General features: G+C 41.2%; 2 protein-coding genes across 3 annotated transcripts in view; one reads left to right on the top strand and one right to left on the bottom strand.

Moving 5' to 3' along the window:
- Nucleotides 1-22,218, top strand: part of MCPH1 (microcephalin 1) — a 279,100-nt gene that overhangs the window by 128,365 nt on the left and 128,517 nt on the right. The gene's annotated exons all lie outside the window — the stretch shown is intronic.
- Nucleotides 1-22,218, bottom strand: part of ANGPT2 (angiopoietin 2) — a 48,817-nt gene that overhangs the window by 20,415 nt on the left and 6,184 nt on the right. Inside the window, exons 2-3 of the mRNA XM_066603626.1 lie at nt 10,452-10,607; nt 7,644-7,765 (exon numbers count right to left, since the gene is read on the bottom strand). Coding sequence (XP_066459723.1) covers nt 7,644-7,765; nt 10,452-10,607 — 278 coding nt within the window. The remainder of the gene's footprint in view (nt 1-7,643; nt 7,766-10,451; nt 10,608-22,218) is intronic.

Genomic DNA, 22,218 nt, shown 5'->3' on the forward strand with positions numbered 1-22,218 from the left:
TGTCCGGATGCCTTGGGGTAGAGCATTCCAGAGGATGGGTGCTGCTCTGGTGAAGTCCTGTAGGCGAGCATGTGAGGTTCGTATTACAGGGGTGTTTAGTCTGAGTGTGTTAGCCAATCGGAGTGAGCGGGCTGGGTAGTGTACTGACAGCAGGGAGGCGATGTATGGTGGTGCAGCGCCATGCAGAGCTTTGTGAGTGAGGTAGAGGAGTTTAAATTTAGTTCTGCAGTGGATGGGCAGCCAATGCAGCGACTGGCATAATGCAGAGGCGTCTGAATAACGACTGGATAGAAAAATGAGTCTAGCTGCTGCATTTAGTATGGATTGGAGTGGAGCGAGTCTAGTGTGGGGGAGGCCGATGAGTAGCGAGTTGCAGTAGTCAAGCCGGGAGTGGATGAGGGCAACCACAAGTGTCTTTAGCGTGTCTGTGGTTAGGAACGGACGTATTTTAGCAATATTTCTGAGGTGCATGTGGCTTGTTTGGGCCAGAGATTGGATGTGGGGGGCAAAGGAGAGGTCAGAGTCCAGTGTGACCCCAAGGCATCGGGCATGCCGTCGGGGGGTTATGATGGTGCCAGACACTGGAATGGAGATGTTGAGGGGAGGTCGGTTAGAAGATGGAAAGACAAGGAGGTCAGTTTTAGAGAGGTTTAGTTTGAGAAAAAGGGAGGACATAGTGTTAGAGACAGCGGACAGACAGTCGGTGATATTTTGGAGAAATGGTCCAGAGATCTCACGAGAGGAGGTGTATAGTTGGGTATCATCAGTGTAGAGATGGTATTGGAGGCCAAATTTGTGGATGGTTTGTCCAATTGGGGCAGTATAGATAGAGAAGAGAAGGGGACCAAGGACCGAGCCCTGGGGTACCCCAACAGCGAGAGGAAGTGGAGCAGAGATGGAACCAGCAAAGGAAACACTGAAAGAGCGGTCAGAGAGGTAGGAAGAGAACCAGGTGAAATCATAGGACAGATCCATTTGGTCAGGCATTTTCTGCTTCCCTAATGGGGATTGCAAAGGAAGCCCAACTGCTGGTGTGAACTCAGCCTAATTTTAATATATTGAGAAACTGCCTAAGTTTTACATTAATTAAAAATACGAATAAGTGTTACACTTTAATGCCGGTGTCACACAAACGTATTTGTGGAGCCCTTGCGACACGCAATACGCAGTCAATAGAATTCATTTATTTCAATGGGTTCCTTTATACAAGTGTATTTTGCGGATGCGTTTGTCATGCAAAAAAAAAATATGCAGCATGTTCTATTTTTCTGCGCATTAACGCAGGGCGAGAGCCCATTTCAGTGAATGGGAGCACACCTGTATGGTTTTTTCTGTGCGCAAAAGGAGTACAGTAAAACACAGATGAGGAAATATGCGATGTAAATGCGCTTACGCACATGTGACATTTTGTGCTCTTTTAAGCACTGGGTAAATCCCATTTTAATAGTAATCTTTATATAGAGCCAATGTAATCCGTTGCACCTTTGATTATAGTAAATATTACTTTTATTAAAGAGGTTTTCTGGGCAAAGACTATTCTGTCATCACTGGTTGATCAGTTAAATTTCTTTTCTATTGATGTCTATGTGTGTCCACTAAAAAGCTAGCTAAAGAGGTCGGCCACTTCACGGCTAATGTTAACCTATGAATATTTTAACATAAATATGACACTTGCTACCACATTTGTTTTTTTTTTCTACCTTATGCGCCATTTCGCTGTATTAGTGATACTATGCCGCCACTCAGCCAACCTCCTTGCAACAACCGCTTTCTTGTCCATTAAATGCTGCATGTGGAGGGGCATGTTGCATCTGTGCTGGTTTCCTGTGTTCTGAGTGTCACTATTGAGGAGGCTGAGCGACATATCTGGTACAGACAAGAGTGTCGTTAAGATGAGAAAATGGTTTACAGGGTGAGCAGCCGGCTTTATCATAGTGGCAGTCAGCTCAGAACTTAGAAAAAGAATATATCAGTAAGCGTCATACCCTGTTCCCAAAATAAGACCTACTCTGAAAATAAGACCTAGCCTGATTTTTGGGGAGCTTGAAATAGAAGCCATACCCTGAAAATAAGCCCTAGTTACACTACATTAAAAAAAAGAATACGTTACCTAGCAGGTTCCGTCCAGGTCCCTCCCACTGCTCTCTAGAGGTTCAGCGCAGTTCCCGCAGTCCTCAGCCGCTTATACAACACTACGTCCTGGTTAAGGGATTCATAAATCCTACCTCTAAGGAGCAATGTCTGTGATTGGCTGAGCAGCGGTCGAAGAACCAATCAATGCAGCGCTCCATGAAACAATGTGACGGCTGAGATTGGCCGCTCAGCCACTTCATAAATCCTGCCTCTACAACGCGACAGCTGTTGAGTGGCTGAGCAGTGGTGGAAGAACCAATCAATGCAGCGCTCGATGAACCAATGCGATGGTTGTAATTGGTTTATCCAGCGCTATATTGATTGGTTTATCCAGCGGCGTATTTATTTGGCTGAGCAGTGGTGGAAGAACCAATCACAAATCATTGCAATGGTTCATCAAACGCTGCATAGATTGGTTCTTCGACTGCTGCTCAGCCAATCACAGCTATTGCTTCTTGGAGGGAGGATTTCGGAATACCTTAACCAGATAGTGATGTTGTATGAGCAGCCGAGGACTGCAGGAAACACGTTGAAGCTGTGGAGAACAGCAGGAGGGACCTGGACCGAGCCTGCTAGGTAAATATAATCAGCCCCCCCCCCTGAAAATACAACCTAGTGCCTCTTTTGGGACAAAAATTAATAGACGAAAGGGTCTTCTTTTTGGGGAAACACGGATTAAAATTGCAGTATAAGCCCTAAGAAATCCAACACTTGAAGTACCAATGGACAAGTTTTAGAAGTTTCGCACAGTACGAATCAAGTGGCTTAGTTTATGTCTGGATCTATTGGCAGCCCCCCCTACATGGAACAGATATTCTTATTTGGGGTTTTATGTGTAAACCTAATGTATTGGACATTTATTATGTTAAGCATTAGGCATCTAAGCGTCTACAGACCTTTTTTATTATTGCAGTTTGTTGTGCTGTGTAAATTCTAGTGGGTAAGTCCGTGGACTCATTTTACTTAAGCCGTGTTATGTTGTACACTCTTCCTCTTTATTCGCCCAGTATTAGAGAGGTGACAGAAGCCTTGTCACTTGTTTGTTCAGTCAGCAATGGGTATTTATTACTTTCTATTTATAACAGATGGAGCTTCTGGAATGCTGAAAATGTTCACTAACCTAATACATATGGAAACCTAGATAAAATGGTTTAACCCTGGCATTAGAAGGCTTTTACAAGCAAATGGTGATAGGCACTGTTGTTATCACATCTTTATTGTGTCAACGTGTATTTGTTTCAGATGTGGGTCTGTAACATTCACCTGAATGCAGGAATGACAAATAGGAGCTACCAGAAAGAGCGGTGAAGGCCGAGATCATTTAAACCCTTAATGACTCAGCCTCTTTTGATCTTTCACGTTTGTTTTTTTCTATTGGTACCATTTTAGAGTTCATTTGACTTTTTTTGATCGCTTTTTTTTTTCTTGCTGTCCGTGTGACCAAAACAAGCGAAATTCTGGAATTGTGTATTTTTTTCTCATGGAGTTAGTAAAAGTAAAAAATCAGTAAAGAATATTTCCTCCTTAAACTAAACAGCTGATGGCACAATCTTTGGGAACATTTGTTGCAAGCAAACACATTCTACAGTATAATATGATATGGGTCCTCCACACTCTGGTGGCAGAGTATTGTTTCCACTCTTTCTACAACTGATTTCATTCAGATACACTTTGATTTTGACTCTCAAGATGAAGTCAGGCCTTTGGCACGGGTACAGAACTTTACGTTTCTGTCTCCTCAGTAATTCTGAGGTAAGCTTACTTATGTACAGTATTTTGTATAATAGTTTTGCTGCTTAAGCCACTTATGCTTTAAGCTTTAGTTTGAGGTCAGATGACTTCTTATTGTTCTTCCATAAAAGCAGACCAGTGGGGCCTTTTGTTAGGGTGCATTCACACAAGGAATTTAGTGCAGATTATCCACAGCAGTAAATCTGCACTATTTGTGCGGATTTTGACATGCATTTTGACGCAGATCAACAGTGGACTTCATCCTTTCAATTGAAAATGGGAAATCTGCTGCGGATCCGTGTCAAAATCCGCAGTGTAAAATATGCTGCAGTTTTGATGCGGCTCTGCCACATATGAATGAACCCTTAGGCTGGGCGGATTTGCCGCGGAAATTCCGTCCGGAATTTCTCCACGGCAAATCCGCTTGCGGCCGCTAATCCCGGGATTAGTTAGTCATGTGGACAAGATTTCTCAGAAATCTTGTCTACACAGGATGGCGAACCTGCCGCGCCAAAGCCGGCAGAAGCCGGTGCTGCAGGGCGGATTCGCCGGCCGCAGCATGTTCCTTTTTTCTCCTCTTCCACTCCAGCCGCGCTCTCCTCTTCAGAAACTGTCTTTTTTGATGATTCAGGGTTTCTTCATGTGGCGATTCTTGCTCACAATGCAAGAAACCTTGGAACCCTTAATTCTTTATAGACATATAGATTTAATATTTTCTTATTTCTTTGAATTTCCTTTCACATGCATTTCTAACAGAAAAGTGATTAATACATTGTCACAGTAAGTTTTAATATAAAGTGAGGTTTGCATTTGAAAGTTATGCAAAATACGGATTTCACGTTATGGGACTGTTCATTGTGACACATTAAAATTAATTGGGGCATCTAGAATAGGCAAAGGCTGCACTATTCTCCCATCCAGAAGAACCGACACCTAACTGAAGGCTTTCCGTATTCTCTCCATTTTTTTTTAAACCTCATTTAAATCAATGAGATCCTTTTTTTTCCATTTTATTTCAGTTTCTTACCTCCAAAAATGAAGCAGAAAATGGAAACCCTGAACTGAGCCTCAACACCGGTGTGAAAGCAGCCTAACCAACCTAAGCCTAATATGTCCATCTCGGCCTGTGGTCCCACCAGAACACCTTGGCAGCATGCCGCTGTCTTGGGGTCATATTTTCGATCTATCCTTCACTTCCCATATTCAGACACTTACTCGCTCATGTCACCTGCACCTCAAAAACATCTCCAGAATCGGTCCTTTCCTCACTGTGCAGATATAAAGAAATGTTATTGTCACCGTTATCCACTCTCGGCTTGATTACTGTAGCTTGCTACTGATTAGTCTTCCTCCCACTAAACTCTACTCTCTCCAATCCATCCTGAGTGCAGCAGCCAGGCCTATCTTTTTGTCAAGCGGCTACACTGATGGCTCCACCCTGTGCCAGTCACTGCACTGATCGCTCCACCCTGTGCCATTCACTGCACTGCTTGCCTGTCAAATATAGAATACAATTTAAAGTACTCACTCTCATCCATAAGACCCTTCACAATGCTACTGTAAAACTCTCATCTCTGTCTACCGCCTTACTCATGCTCTCTGCTCTGCTAATGACCTTAGACTCATTTTCTTTCTAATCTGAACCTCTCACTCCCGCCTCCAAGACTTTAACAGAGCCACACCAGTTCTCTGCAATGCACTATCTCAGACAATCAGGCTAATTCTGAATACCCAAAGCTTTACGCATGCCCTAAAACCACATCGTTTTAGGGAGACCTACCATATTCCTTAATCTAAACTCTTCTCTATCTACTCTGCTTCTAGACTCTCACTTGGAAACTGAACCCCCTTCTTCCCACTGCATCCACCATACACCCCATCGCACCTCTAATCTGTTTCTCCGCAAAAATGGCTGGTGATCAACTCAAAGCTTTATGTTTATTGTATAGTATCTTATGTGTATAAGATAGTATCTTATAGTCTAAGTTTTTATGAGCAGGGCCCTGACCGCTGCTGTTCAAGATGTGCATTGGTTTATACTGTATGTTAAAGGGAACCTGTCACGTCCTACAGCACCATAAACAAAGTTATGGTGCTGTTAGGGGATGTGTCAAGGAGCTCGGTGATATATTTTTTATACTCGCCCACTCCCGCAATCAAGTAGTGTTCCCCTCTGAAGTTAGTGTGCAGCACATAAATCTGCCACTTTTCAGAGTGCTATGCGTGTGCTCTCCTATACAAGTCTATGGGAGAGTGCACACACGGGACTCTGAAAACAGTCAGATTTTTTGCTACACACTAACCTCAGAGGGGAACACTGCTGGATCGCGGGAGCGGGCGACTATAAAGAATACATCATCCAACTTCTGGTCAAATCCCCTAACAGCACCATAACTTAGTTTATAGTGCTGTCGGACAGGTTCCCTTTAAGACCTATCTTGTGTATGTTTTTCCCCAATTTGTAAAGCGCTGTGGAATATGTTGGCGCTATATAAATATAGATTATTATTACTGTTCATTATCCTACATATGCATTGGATTCTTTGAAAGGACTGCTAACTCTTCTGCAGGCACTTTTATTATAGCCTAAAGTATTTCACTGGCTATTCCTAGTGACATTTCCAGCATGCATTAAAGATGAAGGTTAGACAAGTTAATCCTGTGAAAGGAACAATGATATATTTTCTATCTAGATGTAGTGTATAGTTTAATATTGTTTATCTTGCAGTATAACACATTCACACCGCATAAATATTCCAGGCACAGGACCGGATGTATCAGACAGAAAGAGAGAATAATATGTCATTGTGTCTGTGGAAATGCTTTTTATCTCCGTCCTGAGGAAGAACCCTTGAACTCTGGCACAATTGCTGTTTTATGAAAACAGATGGTATTTCCTCTATTGATCACTGGGGAAATGAGCATGGTCACTCTCATAATCACCTTGTTAAAAACATTGTCTATGGCTGTTTGCACGCGGCAGTGGACAATGAATAGACATGTGTTACCCAATACTACTCCATAGTGCTCAAAACAACCATGTCCGAGTACTGTTACTGCCTGTTGTTGATTAAGCTCCACATCACGACGACGTAGGAATCTTAAACAAGGAAATTCAATTATCTACGGTAATTTAATTTTGTATTAGTCATATCATACTGTACAATGTTGTTTTAAAAACTTGATACATTTTTAAATCTATTCCAAATTATTCTTAAGATTTCCTAAAGTACACACACGGCCGTATGTGAGTCACACAGCACCTTGCCGCTGGTGAGCCGGCCTATCACCGCGTATGGCAGCGATATTGTACTGCACATGACAACATCTAACACATGCTGTCACTTTGCAACGATACATATATACCTATATGCAATGCAATTGCGTATGGCCACGTTGATTATGCGCCCATAGAGAACAATGGGCTCTCTTGCACGTAATACTCACTAAAATAGAGCATGCTACATTATTTTTTGCGTAATTCTTACACGCAAATGTGAGCAAACCAGCGTAAAGCCATGTATTTGATTGCCTGCAAACTTGCGCTTGTGTGAGCCCGGGCTAATTGTGCCTTGGGATCTATGACCTGTTTGTCAGGCTCATTGCTAGTGCTGTACACCCTGTATGAAGAGCACGCTATTCCACGTCACTGCATTGTAAGGAGACAGAGGCTATCCCAATTTATCGCATCACTTTTTGGCCAATACCAAGTAGACAGTTTGTCAAAGGCTTGTGGTTTATATTGTTGTCATGAAGACAAAAAGTATCAGATGCATTACCTGTTCTTGTCCTGTAGCTTGTTTATTTCACCAGTTTGATCAGTTATTTGCTTTTCCAGTTTGTTAGTTGAAAATGAGTTTTCCAGAAGCTGAAGTTCAAGCCGGCTTGTTTGATTAAATACCTAGGAAGAAGAATTAATCAGATTGAGTCATGTATACCGTATCATAGGGCTCAAGTGATTATGAAACTATATGCTTACACTTCTCTTGCCTGTTTTATGCCAGGGGTCATTGACTTGTGGCTCTCCGACTGTTGCTGTTCGACAACTGCTGTAGTTGCAGTTCACCATATTTTCCATGCATTGTTTGCATATACTTGCTTTTTTATAATCAAAATAGATACCTTTCTGTTAAAGGGCCACTCCAGCGAAAAAAACATTTTTCCATCCCTGCTTTTCTCACCTATCACCTTACCTCTGGAGGTCGTTTCTGTATATTGCAGTCACTTCCATGCAGTGCAGCCTCCTGTCTGATGCTTATCGGGCACCATATTGATGGTGCTTTCACTGTTATGTGCTATCAATCCCATGATGCATCAGCACAGTATTACATGAGCAGCTAGAGACTGTACCATACCTGCAACACTGCCATTACGTTTTGTATTCCAGATTCACCTAAATAAACTACAGACCACAATTATACACTCAGGAGCCCGAGTTGTGATCTCCTCTATTACAGCTGTGTGATCATCATCAGTAACTGTGATGGGAGTGTCGGTGTCCCCCTCTAAGCAGTTTCTTTAGTAGGGTCCATGTAAGAAGTATCACATAGACTGAGAAAACATAAACCAGGTAGATCTGAGGTGGTCAGATTTGAGATCACATGACCATCTGAGCAAAAAGAACCCAGGAGTTTCAGATAGAAAGGAATAACTAGCCAAGGTAATACTAGCCAACTTATTGTATATCTGCTGGGATGGGGGGGGGGGGGCTATTTACAGTACATAAAGAATGGGGATAAAAATCACCGGAGTGGCCCTATAAAATCAAATGCAACGTTTTTGTCCTGTCAGTCTGTCAGTTCTCCTAGTTGTTTTTGTCATCGAGTACAGAGTAAGTGCATTGCCTATTGGCAGCACCATCTGGGCAATGAGCTTTAAGCGTGTAACTTGTTTTTTTTTTTAATGTAGGATATTGGAGGGAATTTCAGTTATTTGTTAAAGAAGCCAATAATGGTATACATTAATTGTGATGAACAGATATGGCTCTAATAGCTTATTTAAAAAAAACACTTTGTTTTCTGGATCAGAGTCCTCCAATGATGATATAATAGCATATTCCAGTGATATGCCATCATTCTCTAAACTTGGGAAAACCCTTTAATCCCTGCTTCTTTCCTTATTGCACATGAGAAATATGCCAAAGTTATGACTCCGTTTGTGAAAGAGAAATATTTTAAGATATTTGTCTTCTGCTTAGATCATTCTTAGGAATGTCATTTATTCATTTCATGATAACGTCTCGGAAGGAAAACAGGACTACGGACATTCGCATATTTTGCTTCATCATGCTACATGCTGTTTAGAGAATCCTATTTGTGAAGCGTTACATTCACTTCTTTCATCTGGAGCCTGTTTCTGTTGACAGGAAGACCCCATTACTCATATCCGTCATGTTACATTTTTGCTCGAGGATATGATCTCACATTTGTAGAGTCCTTGGGAGAGATACTTTTTGTGTCGTTTTCACGAGACACAGAGAAAATAATCAAGTTACAAGTGTGCTATCTTGTGTTCTGTATATTCATTTGCTTTGTCCACATTAAGCATAGTACTGTAGCTCTAAATGTGCAATATCACATCAATGAAGCAGAGCTGCACTGTTGTACTAATCCGATCTTTATTGATTGAACTTGGGGTCAATATATTTCTGGCTTTCAGGGTTGAACTATAAATAATTGTTTATATTAATCCCTATCACAAAATAAATTTTTGAAAATTGTGTTAATACACTTTTTTATCAGTGTTCTGAAAACTGCTGATGCCAATTTTTGGGGCATGATGTATCATAAACAGGTCTCCACACAATCCCCCTTCCTATGAACAAAAGGAAGTATTTAGCAGTAGTATATAATTAGTACAATAATGATCAAATGCTAACCAGGAAAATGTGCCTAGTCTGCAGCAGCTAGTATAATACTTGCATTGTTAAATATATGTTAGAAAACTGGAGCCAAGCAGAGTGAATTAATATTTATCATTAGGGTTTCCAGAAAGTCTCCAGTTTTCTCCGAGTTTTAAATTGATGGGAGAAAATATTCAGGACTTTAAATTATCTGCAATACCTATCCTCGGGCCCAACTTTTATTATTACGTTTTTTAGGTCGATCGGCAAATTATGTGTATTCTTCTCTTAGGCTGTGGTTCTTCCAATATTAAAAACTGCATGTGGTTTTCAAAATGTCGTGCATTATTAAAATCGCATGAGTTTTTTGTTTTTTTTTTGCAATTTTTAAATCACGGAAGAACCAAAATAAAAAGCCGCAACAGAAACGCCATGTGTGAACCAGCATTTTAAAGCATTAAAGGTATCTGGTGCTAATCCTGGGTGGTAAGGCTGATTTATGGAGAGTAGAAATATTTGTCTGGCAGGCATGGAGGTTAGAGTCTGATCCCGAGATTTATGAAGCATTTTACAGACCATGATTCTTCCTGAGGGGGTTAAAGGAACACACATTTTACATAAACATAACAAACTGTACATGACCGTACTTGAAACATGCCTCAAAGAAGAGACGCCTGGTCTCTAACATCAACACAACCCTGATAACATTATATAAAGAGTATAAAATATGGTAGTGTGAGTTTACCTGGGCTTCAACATCCGTCAACTTCTTGGTCTGCTCTGCAGTTTGGTTCAGCAGATTTGTCCCAATCTCAATCATCATGGCAGTGTGATTCTGTACGGCATGCTTCTGCATCTCCACCATCTCTTTTTTCATGCTATCTTGAATGTAGTTTTCAAGCTGCCAAATAAAGAGAAAAAGTATGTAGAGATATGGATGCACTGTGAAGCCACCTGTGAGTGTCAGCTCAGAACTGCCTTGTTGAGAACACACTCCAACATACTAGTGTTTGGCAACTGAAGATGTAGTTAAAGGGGTCATTCGGATGCAAGCCAACTTTTTAAAAATCAATGCAGACCTTTTAAATCCATAAATCAGGGATACTTGTCTTTTGCCCAGATGATCCAGTGTTCCATCCCCGCCATCCATCTACTCTTGGTTGTGAACGGAACCCACCTGACCGCTGTAGCCAGTCGGTGTAAAATAAAGAAATAAGCCAAATTCATACATAAAGGGGTTTTCTGAGTTACTTTTTTAATTTAGTTTTTGATCCCAAGTGCCTAAAACTATTTAAAATAAATATAATCACCGAAGTGGCGGTCTGGCTTCGTGGCATCTGACAAGTGACATCACTCGGCTAGCAGGCCCGTTGACGTCCCGTAAACCTGTCATGTGGGCTTCTAATATAGAAGACCCCAGCATGTTTATGAGATGTCATCAGTGACCTCTTTGTTAGGTCTGCTATTGGCTGACAGGTAAACAGCCCATGTGACTGCTGGTGGGAGAGCATCGCGACAGAGGGAGATGATTGTCTTTTTCCTGTAGGCTGTATCCCTCCAATGCCCCCTACTACCACAAATGACCTCGGAAAGCTCCTGCACGCACCGAGCTCTGGTTTCCTGGATTGACAGCAAGGGAACACAGAGGTAGAAGAGTATAACAATACTACCATAGTACTCTGCAGTCTCTGTCATATAAGCCCATAAACTATGTCATGGGGCTCCATGATGAGGGAACGAGGAGTCTGGGGAAGTGTGTTTCATAGTCAATGGGTGCGCCATTCCAGCGCTGTGATCCTGTGATGGTGCGCAGACAGAAAGTAACTTCCTGGGGGTCCATCTCCCATTAATCTCTATGTGAGATGTATGCACAGAGTCACTTTTTGTGCACGCGCCAACTACACTGGAGCACAGCGATGGAACGGGGTGTTCAGTGACTATGAAACACACTTCCCCAGACTCCTCATTCGCTCATCTTTGAGCCCCATGACATAGTTTATGGGGATAAAGGGTCATGACCGGTTTCCTTTTAAATAAGACGCCCTTCACAGTAGACAACTACAGTCAGTAAAGCAATATCGAAAGGTACTTTTACATGGCCAGCTTGTATGTTGATATCGAGCACCGATAGATGATGTTAAATTCGACCATCACTCATGTAACTTTCATTTTCACTGTCTAGTAACTGTGAGGGATGTGACTGAGCAGTTGTTAATGCGACTACCTATTCCCCCTCCTGTAGTACATTTTGCACTATGTCAGCAGCACTTCCGCTGTTTACACGGGGAGATGTGTTGCCAACAGGTGACATTTTTTGTGTCCACCTAAAAGATTCGTTAACCGAAATACTAGAAGCCCGCAGCACTCACTGATTACAAAAAAAACTCCCATCAGGGAGGAACCTCTTCAGTACAAGGAATGCAATAGCCACGAAAGGTTGTGAACTAGCAACCTAGATGTCATCCAGAATATGTATGTGTGGCAGCATATATGAGTGCAATCAGTTATTCAAAAAAAGAAAGAACTTTATTGATCCATGTAGCCAATTCAGGCAACGTTTCGGCCACACATCGGCCTTTATCAAGCCATCTGACCAGGCAAAGAGTCCATGTGAAAAGATTTGGGGGGCGCTGTGGGTGAGTGGGGGGTTGCAGCAGGGAGTGGGGGGGAGAGAGAGAGAGAGGGCTGCCCCCTGTTCCCCGCTGCTACCCCCCACGCCACCACGCCTCCCCCCGGCGCCCCCCGAATCTTTTCACCCGAGTACTGAAGTACTCGAAAATCGCGGTGCTCGATCGAGTAATTACTCGAAAAGAGTAGGTTCGTGCATCTCTAATCCTGATGTAAAATGAGCACATTGTCACTACTTATCGTGGCAAGGCTTTCGACATGCAGTCTAATCTCAAACACATGTAACATTGAAAAGCTGTAATGAATGTTGTTGGTATTAGACAAATATACAGGAATGATTGAACTAATTATTCTGTTGCAGTCCTTTCAACACTTATTATATTTGCATGTTAAGGCACATCTTGCAACTTGTCAACTAAATTAGACTAAGGTTATATTTCTTTGATGAGAGTTGACTGACACAGGGGAGTTATATAGTTTTGCCTCTCTTAGAACTCCAGGGGGTAGTTCTGGGTCACAGATCAAGAGTCGTTACTGTTTGTTTTACAACTGGTATGAACCAAAGGATGGCTTATTCCAATGCAGGTAACTGGCAGGACCGGTAATTTGAGAAGAGTTCTTGAGTAAGAACATACTTCCATAACTAGTACTGCATGTAGGGCACAATCGGTACATAGACATGAATAGCATGAATGCCCAATTTTCTCTATTAAAACCAATTTGTAATCTGTACCTGTAAAAATGTACACATTTTATGGACCATTAGAGATCTGGTGAACATGCAATGTTGTAAAAAAAACAAACCCCGCAATAAGGCCCCATTAATTTAATGCGTAAATTTTCAGTGAATATGCATGTATCATGTGTATTCACTGCATATTTGCGCAATCCCATTGATTTCAAAGACTATATCGGTCTGCAATACATGCGTATGAAAAACAAATGTTTGAATATCCCAATACAAATCAATGAGGTCCCAGCACTGTGTATTGCACGCAGCGAAAATTCTCTTGTGTGAGTGGATCGTGTTTGAGGGATGGAAGATATTTTTTTCATGCTGTTAGTTTTACGGAGTAGAACACTAGTATCCACGCTGAAAATTTTTGCTTCTGTTTGTCAGCCATCATCCATGTGAATAGACCTCATTTCATTTATTTCCTGGTTTATGGGTTGCAGCTTTTCTGCAGCTATAAGACTAAACCACATCATCCCAAACAACTCTCGTGATGCTTCAAGTGATAGTTCATGTTCATTCATGTCTCATGAATTGTGCAGGATGTTCTGTTCAGGAAGATATGTTTAAGAAGCTAAACGTATTGGTGTCCATTTCACTTTTGCTTTTTAGATCAGGTAACCTATAAGTACTTGTCAGTTAGAGACTTTACTACACACTTCACAACTTCAGTAGTTCTAGTCATGCTACTTGCCGTTGACTGGTGTTCCAAATTTTCTTAAAAGTTTGTTGCATGACAGTTTAATCTAAATTCTACTACAATGTAAAGAGTAAATTCTTGTCTGCTGTAATTTGGTATAACAACTCTGTGTACAGCCCCACTCATTCAAGTGCATGGCTTCCATGACAGCTATGTAAATTCATACCAGTAAATCCTGACAGACAGCATTCAGAGGGGTCTGGATGGGTTCCGGCATTTTTGACAGCAAGAATAGGGCTGTAAAATGCGCTATTCTTGCCATCAAAAACACTGGATATCCTGACGGAAACCCCTAACGCACGTGTGAACAGATAGAATGCAGATCCGTTCTCAGATTACATTTTTTAAGTCTTCAAATATTGTGATGGTCTGAACATTCAACTGAATATTTTTATGGGGGATCAGCCAAAGAATTATTCATGTCTCTCGACTCTAAGCAGTATTGAAAACAAACTCATTAACCTATTTTACCTAACATGATGTTTTAGCTGCTGTATTAACTAGTGTTTATCAAAGTTGACAGCCATAACGCCAGAAGTCTTCATTCTTAACATCTGTATTGGCCACTTTTCTAACTGTATAACTATTAAAAGGGGAGTCCCATCTTTACAAGATATCCCATAAAAGTCAGATTGGTACGTGGGAGTCCCACCTCTTAGACCTACACCTACGCAAACTTATGTCCTGTGGATGGCAAGGTCTCAGAAGTACGCCTGCTCCATCTCGCAGCGGGAGCTGGCTGTGACTGACTGCGAGCCTCCTGCTGCAACAATGTAGATCGCAGTATGTAGAGTGTTGAAAAAGGGAGCTTGCTCCTTCTGTGAAGTCATCGTTCCTCTGCTATATAATTGCGGAGGGCCAATGGGTGGCCATGGCAACCGGATGCCATACAACAGCGTCCAGGCCTGCCATAACCTGTGATCAATATTGTACAAAAGTAACTTATCTGGATCAAGTTCCCTACAAGGATGTTAAAAAAATAGTAACAAAAGAACTTTATTGTGGAATTTCCCCTCTTTGTAAAAAAAAAAAAAACTAAAAAAAAAATCCTGCATATTTTGAATCATCGTATTTGTAACGGCCTGTACAATAAATCGAACACACTATTTATCCTTCTCAGCAAAAACTGTAAATAAATAAATAAATTCACCAAAATGATTATTTTGTTCATTTTGCCTCTCAAAATCACAAAAAAGGTGATAAGAAAAGCCAAATGTGCCAATAGAAACCACAGTTCGTCATGCAAAAAACAAGCCCTCACAGAGTTCAGTCACTGAAAAAGTTACAAAGTTATGAGACTTTGAATGCAGCGATGCAAAAAATAATAATTTCCAAAATAAAGATTTTTCTTTTTTGTGCAAAATGGGAAAAACCTAAGAGAAAATATAATTTTGGTATGGTCCTCGCACCAATCCGCAGAAAAAAATTAATCATGTCATTTATGCTGTAAGAAAACCCTCCATAAAACAATAGTAGAATTGATGTGTTTTTTCTCCCTGACCTCCCAAAAAAATTAATAAGCGTTCAACAATACATTATATGTATCCAAAAAAGAAAGGAAAAATAAAAGTTATGGCTTTTGAAAACTAGAGATGAATATCCTGAAAAAATCGTTGCGTTCTTATGGCCAAAATAGTCCATAAGTGCTTTATGATACCGGTAGCAAAATGTTATTCAAATATCTGTTTATATTTTGTCTATTATCCTTTCGATTGGTATTCTTGAGAAACAGGCCTTTTAGATGTGGATTGCCCTTAGTAAATGTTTGACCTTTGTGTACAAAAAGTTTGTCATGACAAATGGGTAAGAAGTCAAAGGTCAAATGTCTAAAGTGATCTATTTTCACTGTCACCCACCACAAATAAAAACTGTATACATGAAAAGCTGATAATGTGTTAATGGTAAGGCGCATCACTACTTTCTCTTACCTCGCTGGTACAGAGATTGGCTCTGTTTAGGACACATTCAAGCTTTACTTGAATCTGTGCAGCTAAAAGAGGTAAACTGATGCATGCCAGCCAAATACAGTATATGCCAAAAAGACACTATATCACCAAATTATTTATAATATTTAAAACCAGATGGAGAACATTTTCCATTTTTCTAATCTGCTTTTATTTTCGGATTGTAGAATTTTTTTTGATTCTGTCCTTTTTATACATGACTATGAGGGCGGTCATCTTTCCGGAGCTACATTTAACAGCATTTAGAGAGATGCTTTACTTCAGTCTCACGGCCTAGTCACACGATGGACAAGTGGGAATCCACTGAATTGTCTCTGAGACTCTTCTAGACATGTTCTGTGACCGGTGCAGAGAGGGGGAGTAGATGGTCACAGCTGATCACTAGAATTAAGCGAACATACTCTGCCAAGCTTGATGCTGGTTTGAGTATTAGCGTACTCGATGGTGCTCGTTACTCGAACAAGCATCAAATCGTGTTCGACCCCGCCTCAGCTTTTGGCCCCTCCCCGCCGCGATGCAACGCGCGTCATTGTCAAATATTTTGTCGGGTAGAGCGAGAGAGAGAGAGAGACGAACCTAGGGGAAAAAAAAAAGCTCGGCACCTGGCATCCCACATACAAAAATGCTCGAGTCTCCCATTGTAGTCAATGGGGTTCGTTACTCGTGTAGAGCTCTCGAATTTTACGAAAAGCTCGACTCGAATAACGCAGACCCGAGCATTTGGGTGCTCGCTCATCTCTACTGATGACCTATTGTGAATGGTGGATCCTGTGTTATCTACATGTAGATGTTACCTTTCAGTGTAATCCTGTCTGTGAGGTTAGTGAGAAGATTGCTGCAACGCCTTCTCTACAGATCTGGAAGTATCAGCATATTATTAGGCTCTGTGCTCTGTGTGAAAACCTTTAGGATTAAAAAACAGATAGATAGATTGTGACTGAAATTTAAATATTTGATCGGTGGCGGTCTGCTACCTGGGACCCCTACCAATCCGCTGCTTGATGGGGTCACAACACTTGTCAGAGCGCTGCAGTTACTTCAATGTTTACATCTGAGTACTATCCTGTTCGTACTCAGAATGCTATACTTTCTGTAGCAGTTGTTCTAAGTACTGCAGTCTAGTCCATTGCCGTGAATGGGGGCAGCCTTCAGTACTCAGAAGGGGCACTACAACAACTACAGCTTTCTGAGTACAAACCGGATCATACTCTAATATAAACACTGAAGCAACCACAGCACTCGGACAAGCTTCACTGTCCCTTCGATCATCTGATTGGTGGGGCTCCTAGGTGGCAGATCCCATCAATTAAATAGTGATGCTTTATTCTAAAGACAGGATATCAAATTCTAAAACCTGGACAACCCCTTTAATAAAACATATGAAGGACATGGATGTGGAAGCCACTATTTGACTATGGCCAGAACTCAGAGGAGAAGACTCAAGATCTGCAGTGGAGGAGAGATCATATATACAGGCTGTGTAGAAACAGTGAGGGAAGAGACCCCATTACAGAATTTGAAGGGGGGTTGGATCATGCGTTCAGCATCACAGTAAGGAAATCTCATACACTGCCAGTATCATGCCAGCATATCTTTACAGGAGAGGAGAGATCCCTCATAGCAGCCAAAAGCAGTACATAAAAAGGACAGCAGCTAGAAGATGTGCGAGGAAACACTTAGCTGGTGAGTGAGGAGACTTATAAGGCCATGCAAGCTCCTCTGGGAAATACATGCAAATAAGGCAGAAGTAACAATATTTCTGCACTGCCACCTATTGGATGGCAGCATTCCTACAAATCAATGTCAGACCCTTTAAACAAGTCTTTGTAACAATGATTGGGAATTGACCAAAACCATAAAACCATACACAGACAGCTGTTTCTGAGTTTTTGCCCCTCATAAGTGTACATTAAGTTTCTGGCTTGGCTAGTGAGAGGCCTATAGACGTGGTTTGGGTATCATCACTCCTTAAGGAGAGCACCTAGAAGGAGAGTGAGGAGACTTGTAAGGCCATGTTTTTCTGGCTTTTGGTCAATTCCCAATCGCTGTTATAAAAGGTCTGACATTGATTTTCAGAAATGCTGCCATCCAATAGATGGTGCTGCAGAGGTATTCCATCTTTCTTATTTACTGGGAGGGGACATGCTTGTAAAAAGTCTGAAACTCAGAGCAGGTTACAAACTGTGTATCTGGGAGTCCAAAATACTTAAAGGAATGTTTGCAGCCTAAAACTTTCAAAAATGTCCAAGTTTATTGACCTATCACCTGAAAGAATTTTCAGACTGCTTTTATGGTTCAGTATAACCACACAAAATGGAGCTGTGACTAAGGCTATGTTCACACCCATATCGCATTCCCCACCATGTGAAAGCCCTGTGGATACAAGACACTTTCATGGCAAAACAGCTTTGCATGATTTCGGGGATGCAGGGATTCTTTCAATGGGGCCGTCACTGGCTCCATTGAGAATAGTGGGCGCTGCAATGCAAGTTCACGCAGCAAGATAGATCATGCCGTGAGTTATTTCCCACATAGCAGGAAAACATTGCTCATGTGTATGAACCCATTCAAAAGAATTCTTGTTCAATTTTGACGCCAACAGGAAGCCAGCCAGGGGCCCAATGCAAATGTGGGTATTTGAGTTGCGGAATACAAAGCGGGCGTTCGCTTCTGGGTTCCGCAAAAAAATACTGCCCATAAACATGCTATTGAAAAATGCTTTTCCATGTCTACGAGTGGAAATCAATTGCGATTTTTCGCTCGCAGAGGGAAAATTGCAGCATGTTCTATTTCAGCCCGGCTTCCATTGAAGCAACGGCGCGGCATAATCTGTACTGTGCATCTGCCGGCCGGCACATCCGCAATAGAAATTATGAAAAATCTGGACAGGTATGCAGGGGTCACCGGTTGGGCACAGGGTCGAATTCTGCTGCGGGATCCTGCATACAGAATCCGACCCAGTCGTGTGCATTCGATCTAAGTGTAGTTTTTGCCACGGTTTTACCATAATTGCGGTCAGGACTATTGAAAATGTATTTAGCTGTGATTTGCTGCAGTGTAGTATTGCTGCAGCTCTGTATGATTAACGACCCATATGTATATACTTTTATCCTAGTTGTATATCAGAATCCATGATAAATCGACATTATTGCTGATACATTAACGCGCATTGTTAGTAAAATTTGTTACAATTAGCATAGAAGAATTCCAGTATAATTCTATGCAAGGTAGTGATCTTACTAGCCGTATCCTGCAATTGAAGTGGGAGAGGCGGAGGTCAGTAGTTTGACACATCATGCTACTTACTCTGTTTCTCTTCTGTTCATAACCAAACTAAGCTGGTTTCATGAGAAATCTAATCCCATTCCAGCAAGCACATGTTTAGCCTCTACATATGAACATACAGATCCCGCGTGACTTTTGTGCAATGATTGCCTGACCTCACCTTTGTGTACCGGCATTTTCCAGTGATTGCCACTTCCCTCAACTAATCCCAAAACACAAGAATCCCTTTGACCCTGTCAGTGAGCACTTGCTGTGTAGGAATGTAATGCAGATTATATGAATACTGTGAAAGAATGCCTGTGCTTGTTTCTATTGAATGTTAGTAAAAGGAAAATAATCTGTAACGAAAAATGTATTGTTTTTAAACAAACTACAAGAATTTTACCATTTTGGGATCTTATCCAAGAAAGTTGCCAACATCCGTAGGTGATGAAATTCACAGGCAATCAATGAAACTAATGAGATGTGGTTCCTGCTGTTTGGCTTTGTAATGCTGGGCTCACATCACATTGTTGCCCTATGTTTAGCGTGTATGTCGGGAAGGCTCCTATTGTACGTGCTAATCACATCCATAGGGCTTATTTAGTCATATGGAGGCCAAAAAAGTGTCCTCCTCACCTCCATCTGGCCTGGATACATTAGTATGCTGCGAAAAAAGTGTATCGATGTCGCTGTATGGCATCCATCACTGGCCTCCATTAAACGGACATCTCAACGAGCGCCAAAGACAACATTGTCCTGTTATATGAACTGTTATCATGGAGGTTTCCCTGCTTTTGAGCCTGAATTAATATCAAAGAAGGGGGAAAGGGAAGTGGAGGGCAATACCAGTAAAGTGCCGGCTCCTCTTCAGTAATCCACCCCATAGCCTGGGGGGACCATCAGCCTTTGAACCTGTATCCATTGAGGCAAGTGCGTCTCTTGATGTCTCTATAGCCTGCAGATCTTATTTCTCTTGGTGTGGAGGTAGAAGGGGGCTATATAGGTAACCTATCTATCCAAGAGTATGCCTATACAGTGGGATACGTTGCATCCGTCTGTTGGATATATACATAGAGAGTCCTCTTAATGTATATCCCCCAATAGAAGGCAACAATGTGATATGAACCCAGCCTAAGTATGTCTGTATGAGATTTTCCTATAATGATAGGTTCATCACGGAGATCATTCATCTTGTACATCGGGCTGCGCTTTCCATAGTTATCCTATGGAAAGTGTTCACTGCGTTACCCGCGTGCGGATTATCGCCGTGGGTAACGCAGTGAAATATCGCCCATGGACAGGAGACCATAGGCGACATGGACAGTTTTTCTTTTAACCAGATTTGATAAATCTGCCCCAAAATTGTATGTGAAACCACTGTATGTAACACATTCTTTTGTAGCTACTTGATAACTTGCCATTCATTGAATGAAGATATAATGATAGGATTCAATGAAATGTTTTATTCTAGCATTTCTGCCTCTTGAGTACTAACTAAATCATCGGTAAACTCTAGTAATCTTATTCTCCAAATAGAAGTTACATTTTACTAGAGTTACATGAGTGCTCCCAAAATTTAGAAGGCTTTATAGGTGCCAGCTCTCATTGGATAACATTGGCTTCCTTCTGAATTGTTTATTACACCCACCTGTCTTATTAGTGACATTGTAAATATACTGGATCTCATGATTCAAGTTGCAACCAACTATTCTCTTAAATTTTCCATATAGCGTAAATTAAAGGGGTATTCCAGAAACTCGACATTTTTTCACGTTTTCACCCATCCACTGGATAGGTAAAATCTGATAGATTGTAGGGGTCTGACTGCTAGAAGCCCCACCGGTCCTGAAAAAGAGGGTCCCATTTCCCCATTCCTTTTCACTTCAAGGTGGCTTTTTCTTTAATCTATACATATAAAAAAGGATGTGTGTATGTGCCACCATAACTCATGAACGCCTGGAACAATTTCAACCAAACTTGATACATATATAACTCATCCCATGGGGACAGATTTGGGGGGAAGGGGGGATTAGACAGCCCCACTACCCCTGGGAGAGGGAGGAGAGGGGGTGGAATGCCGGAATTCCACTTGAGCAGAAGGTCATTTCAGTCTTATCAGACGACCTCCTTCTCATTATACACTAATCTATTACACAGACGACCTCCTCCTCCTCAAATACTTATATATTACACAGACCTCCTGCTCCTCAGATAATATCTTACACAGACAACCTCCTCCTCTGCTCCAACTACCACACAGCTTCCCACCAGCACTGTACCACTAAGTACCACACAGAAATGAGCCCAGCACCCACTCTTATGAAAGCTGTACAAAAGGAAATCTGTGTTGCCAATAGCAACCAATCACAGCGCAGCTTTCATTTTAACTCTAGAGTATAACAAATGAAAGCTGAGCTGTGATTGGTTGCTATTGGCAACAAAAATTACAGGGGAAGTCAGTGAGTTTTTGATTTTTAATTACGCCAGTATTACACAGACCTCTTGCTCCTCAGATAATAATATCTTACAAGTTCCTCCTCCTCAAATACTAATGTTACACAGACGACCTCTTCCTCCTCCATATAATAAAATATTAAATCAGTACCATATATATATATATATATATATATATATATATATATATATATATATACACACACACACACATGTTTAAATTCTTTTCGTGTCTAAAAGTTAAATACACAGGCAACGCGGGTAATCAGCTAGTATCTACTAAATCTACTGATCTACTGACTTTCCCCTAAGAAATATCACTTTGTTTCATTCTTCTTTGTGACTTGATAAAAAGCTGCATCTAAAACTACTAAGTGTGAATGGAGTTTTCTGGTTCTCTTAAAAGACTTCTTCATCTTTGCTTTTAAATTATGATTATGGTACTGAAAGATCTTCACTGTATTTAAGAGGTGAATTCATTTATTACACATTGACTTACAGAAATATATGTTGTATCATTAAAATACATCTCTGTGTATAGGTAGAAAAGTCCTCTACATATATAGATACTTGTACATTTGCGTGTTTGTATTTGGACGTGCAATACACAATAAATAGAACGCATTGATTTCATCGGGTACGTTCACATAAGCACATTTTTCCTTCATGTTTGGGTCACAGAAAAAAAGCAGCATGCTCCATTTTCACGCATTTTTGTGCACCAAAAGTCTCCATAGAAGTCAATGAGGATGTGCAAATGCACGCA

Source organism: Eleutherodactylus coqui, chromosome 1, assembly GCF_035609145.1.
Source record: "Eleutherodactylus coqui strain aEleCoq1 chromosome 1, aEleCoq1.hap1, whole genome shotgun sequence".
NCBI lineage: Eukaryota > Metazoa > Chordata > Amphibia > Anura > Eleutherodactylidae > Eleutherodactylus > Eleutherodactylus coqui.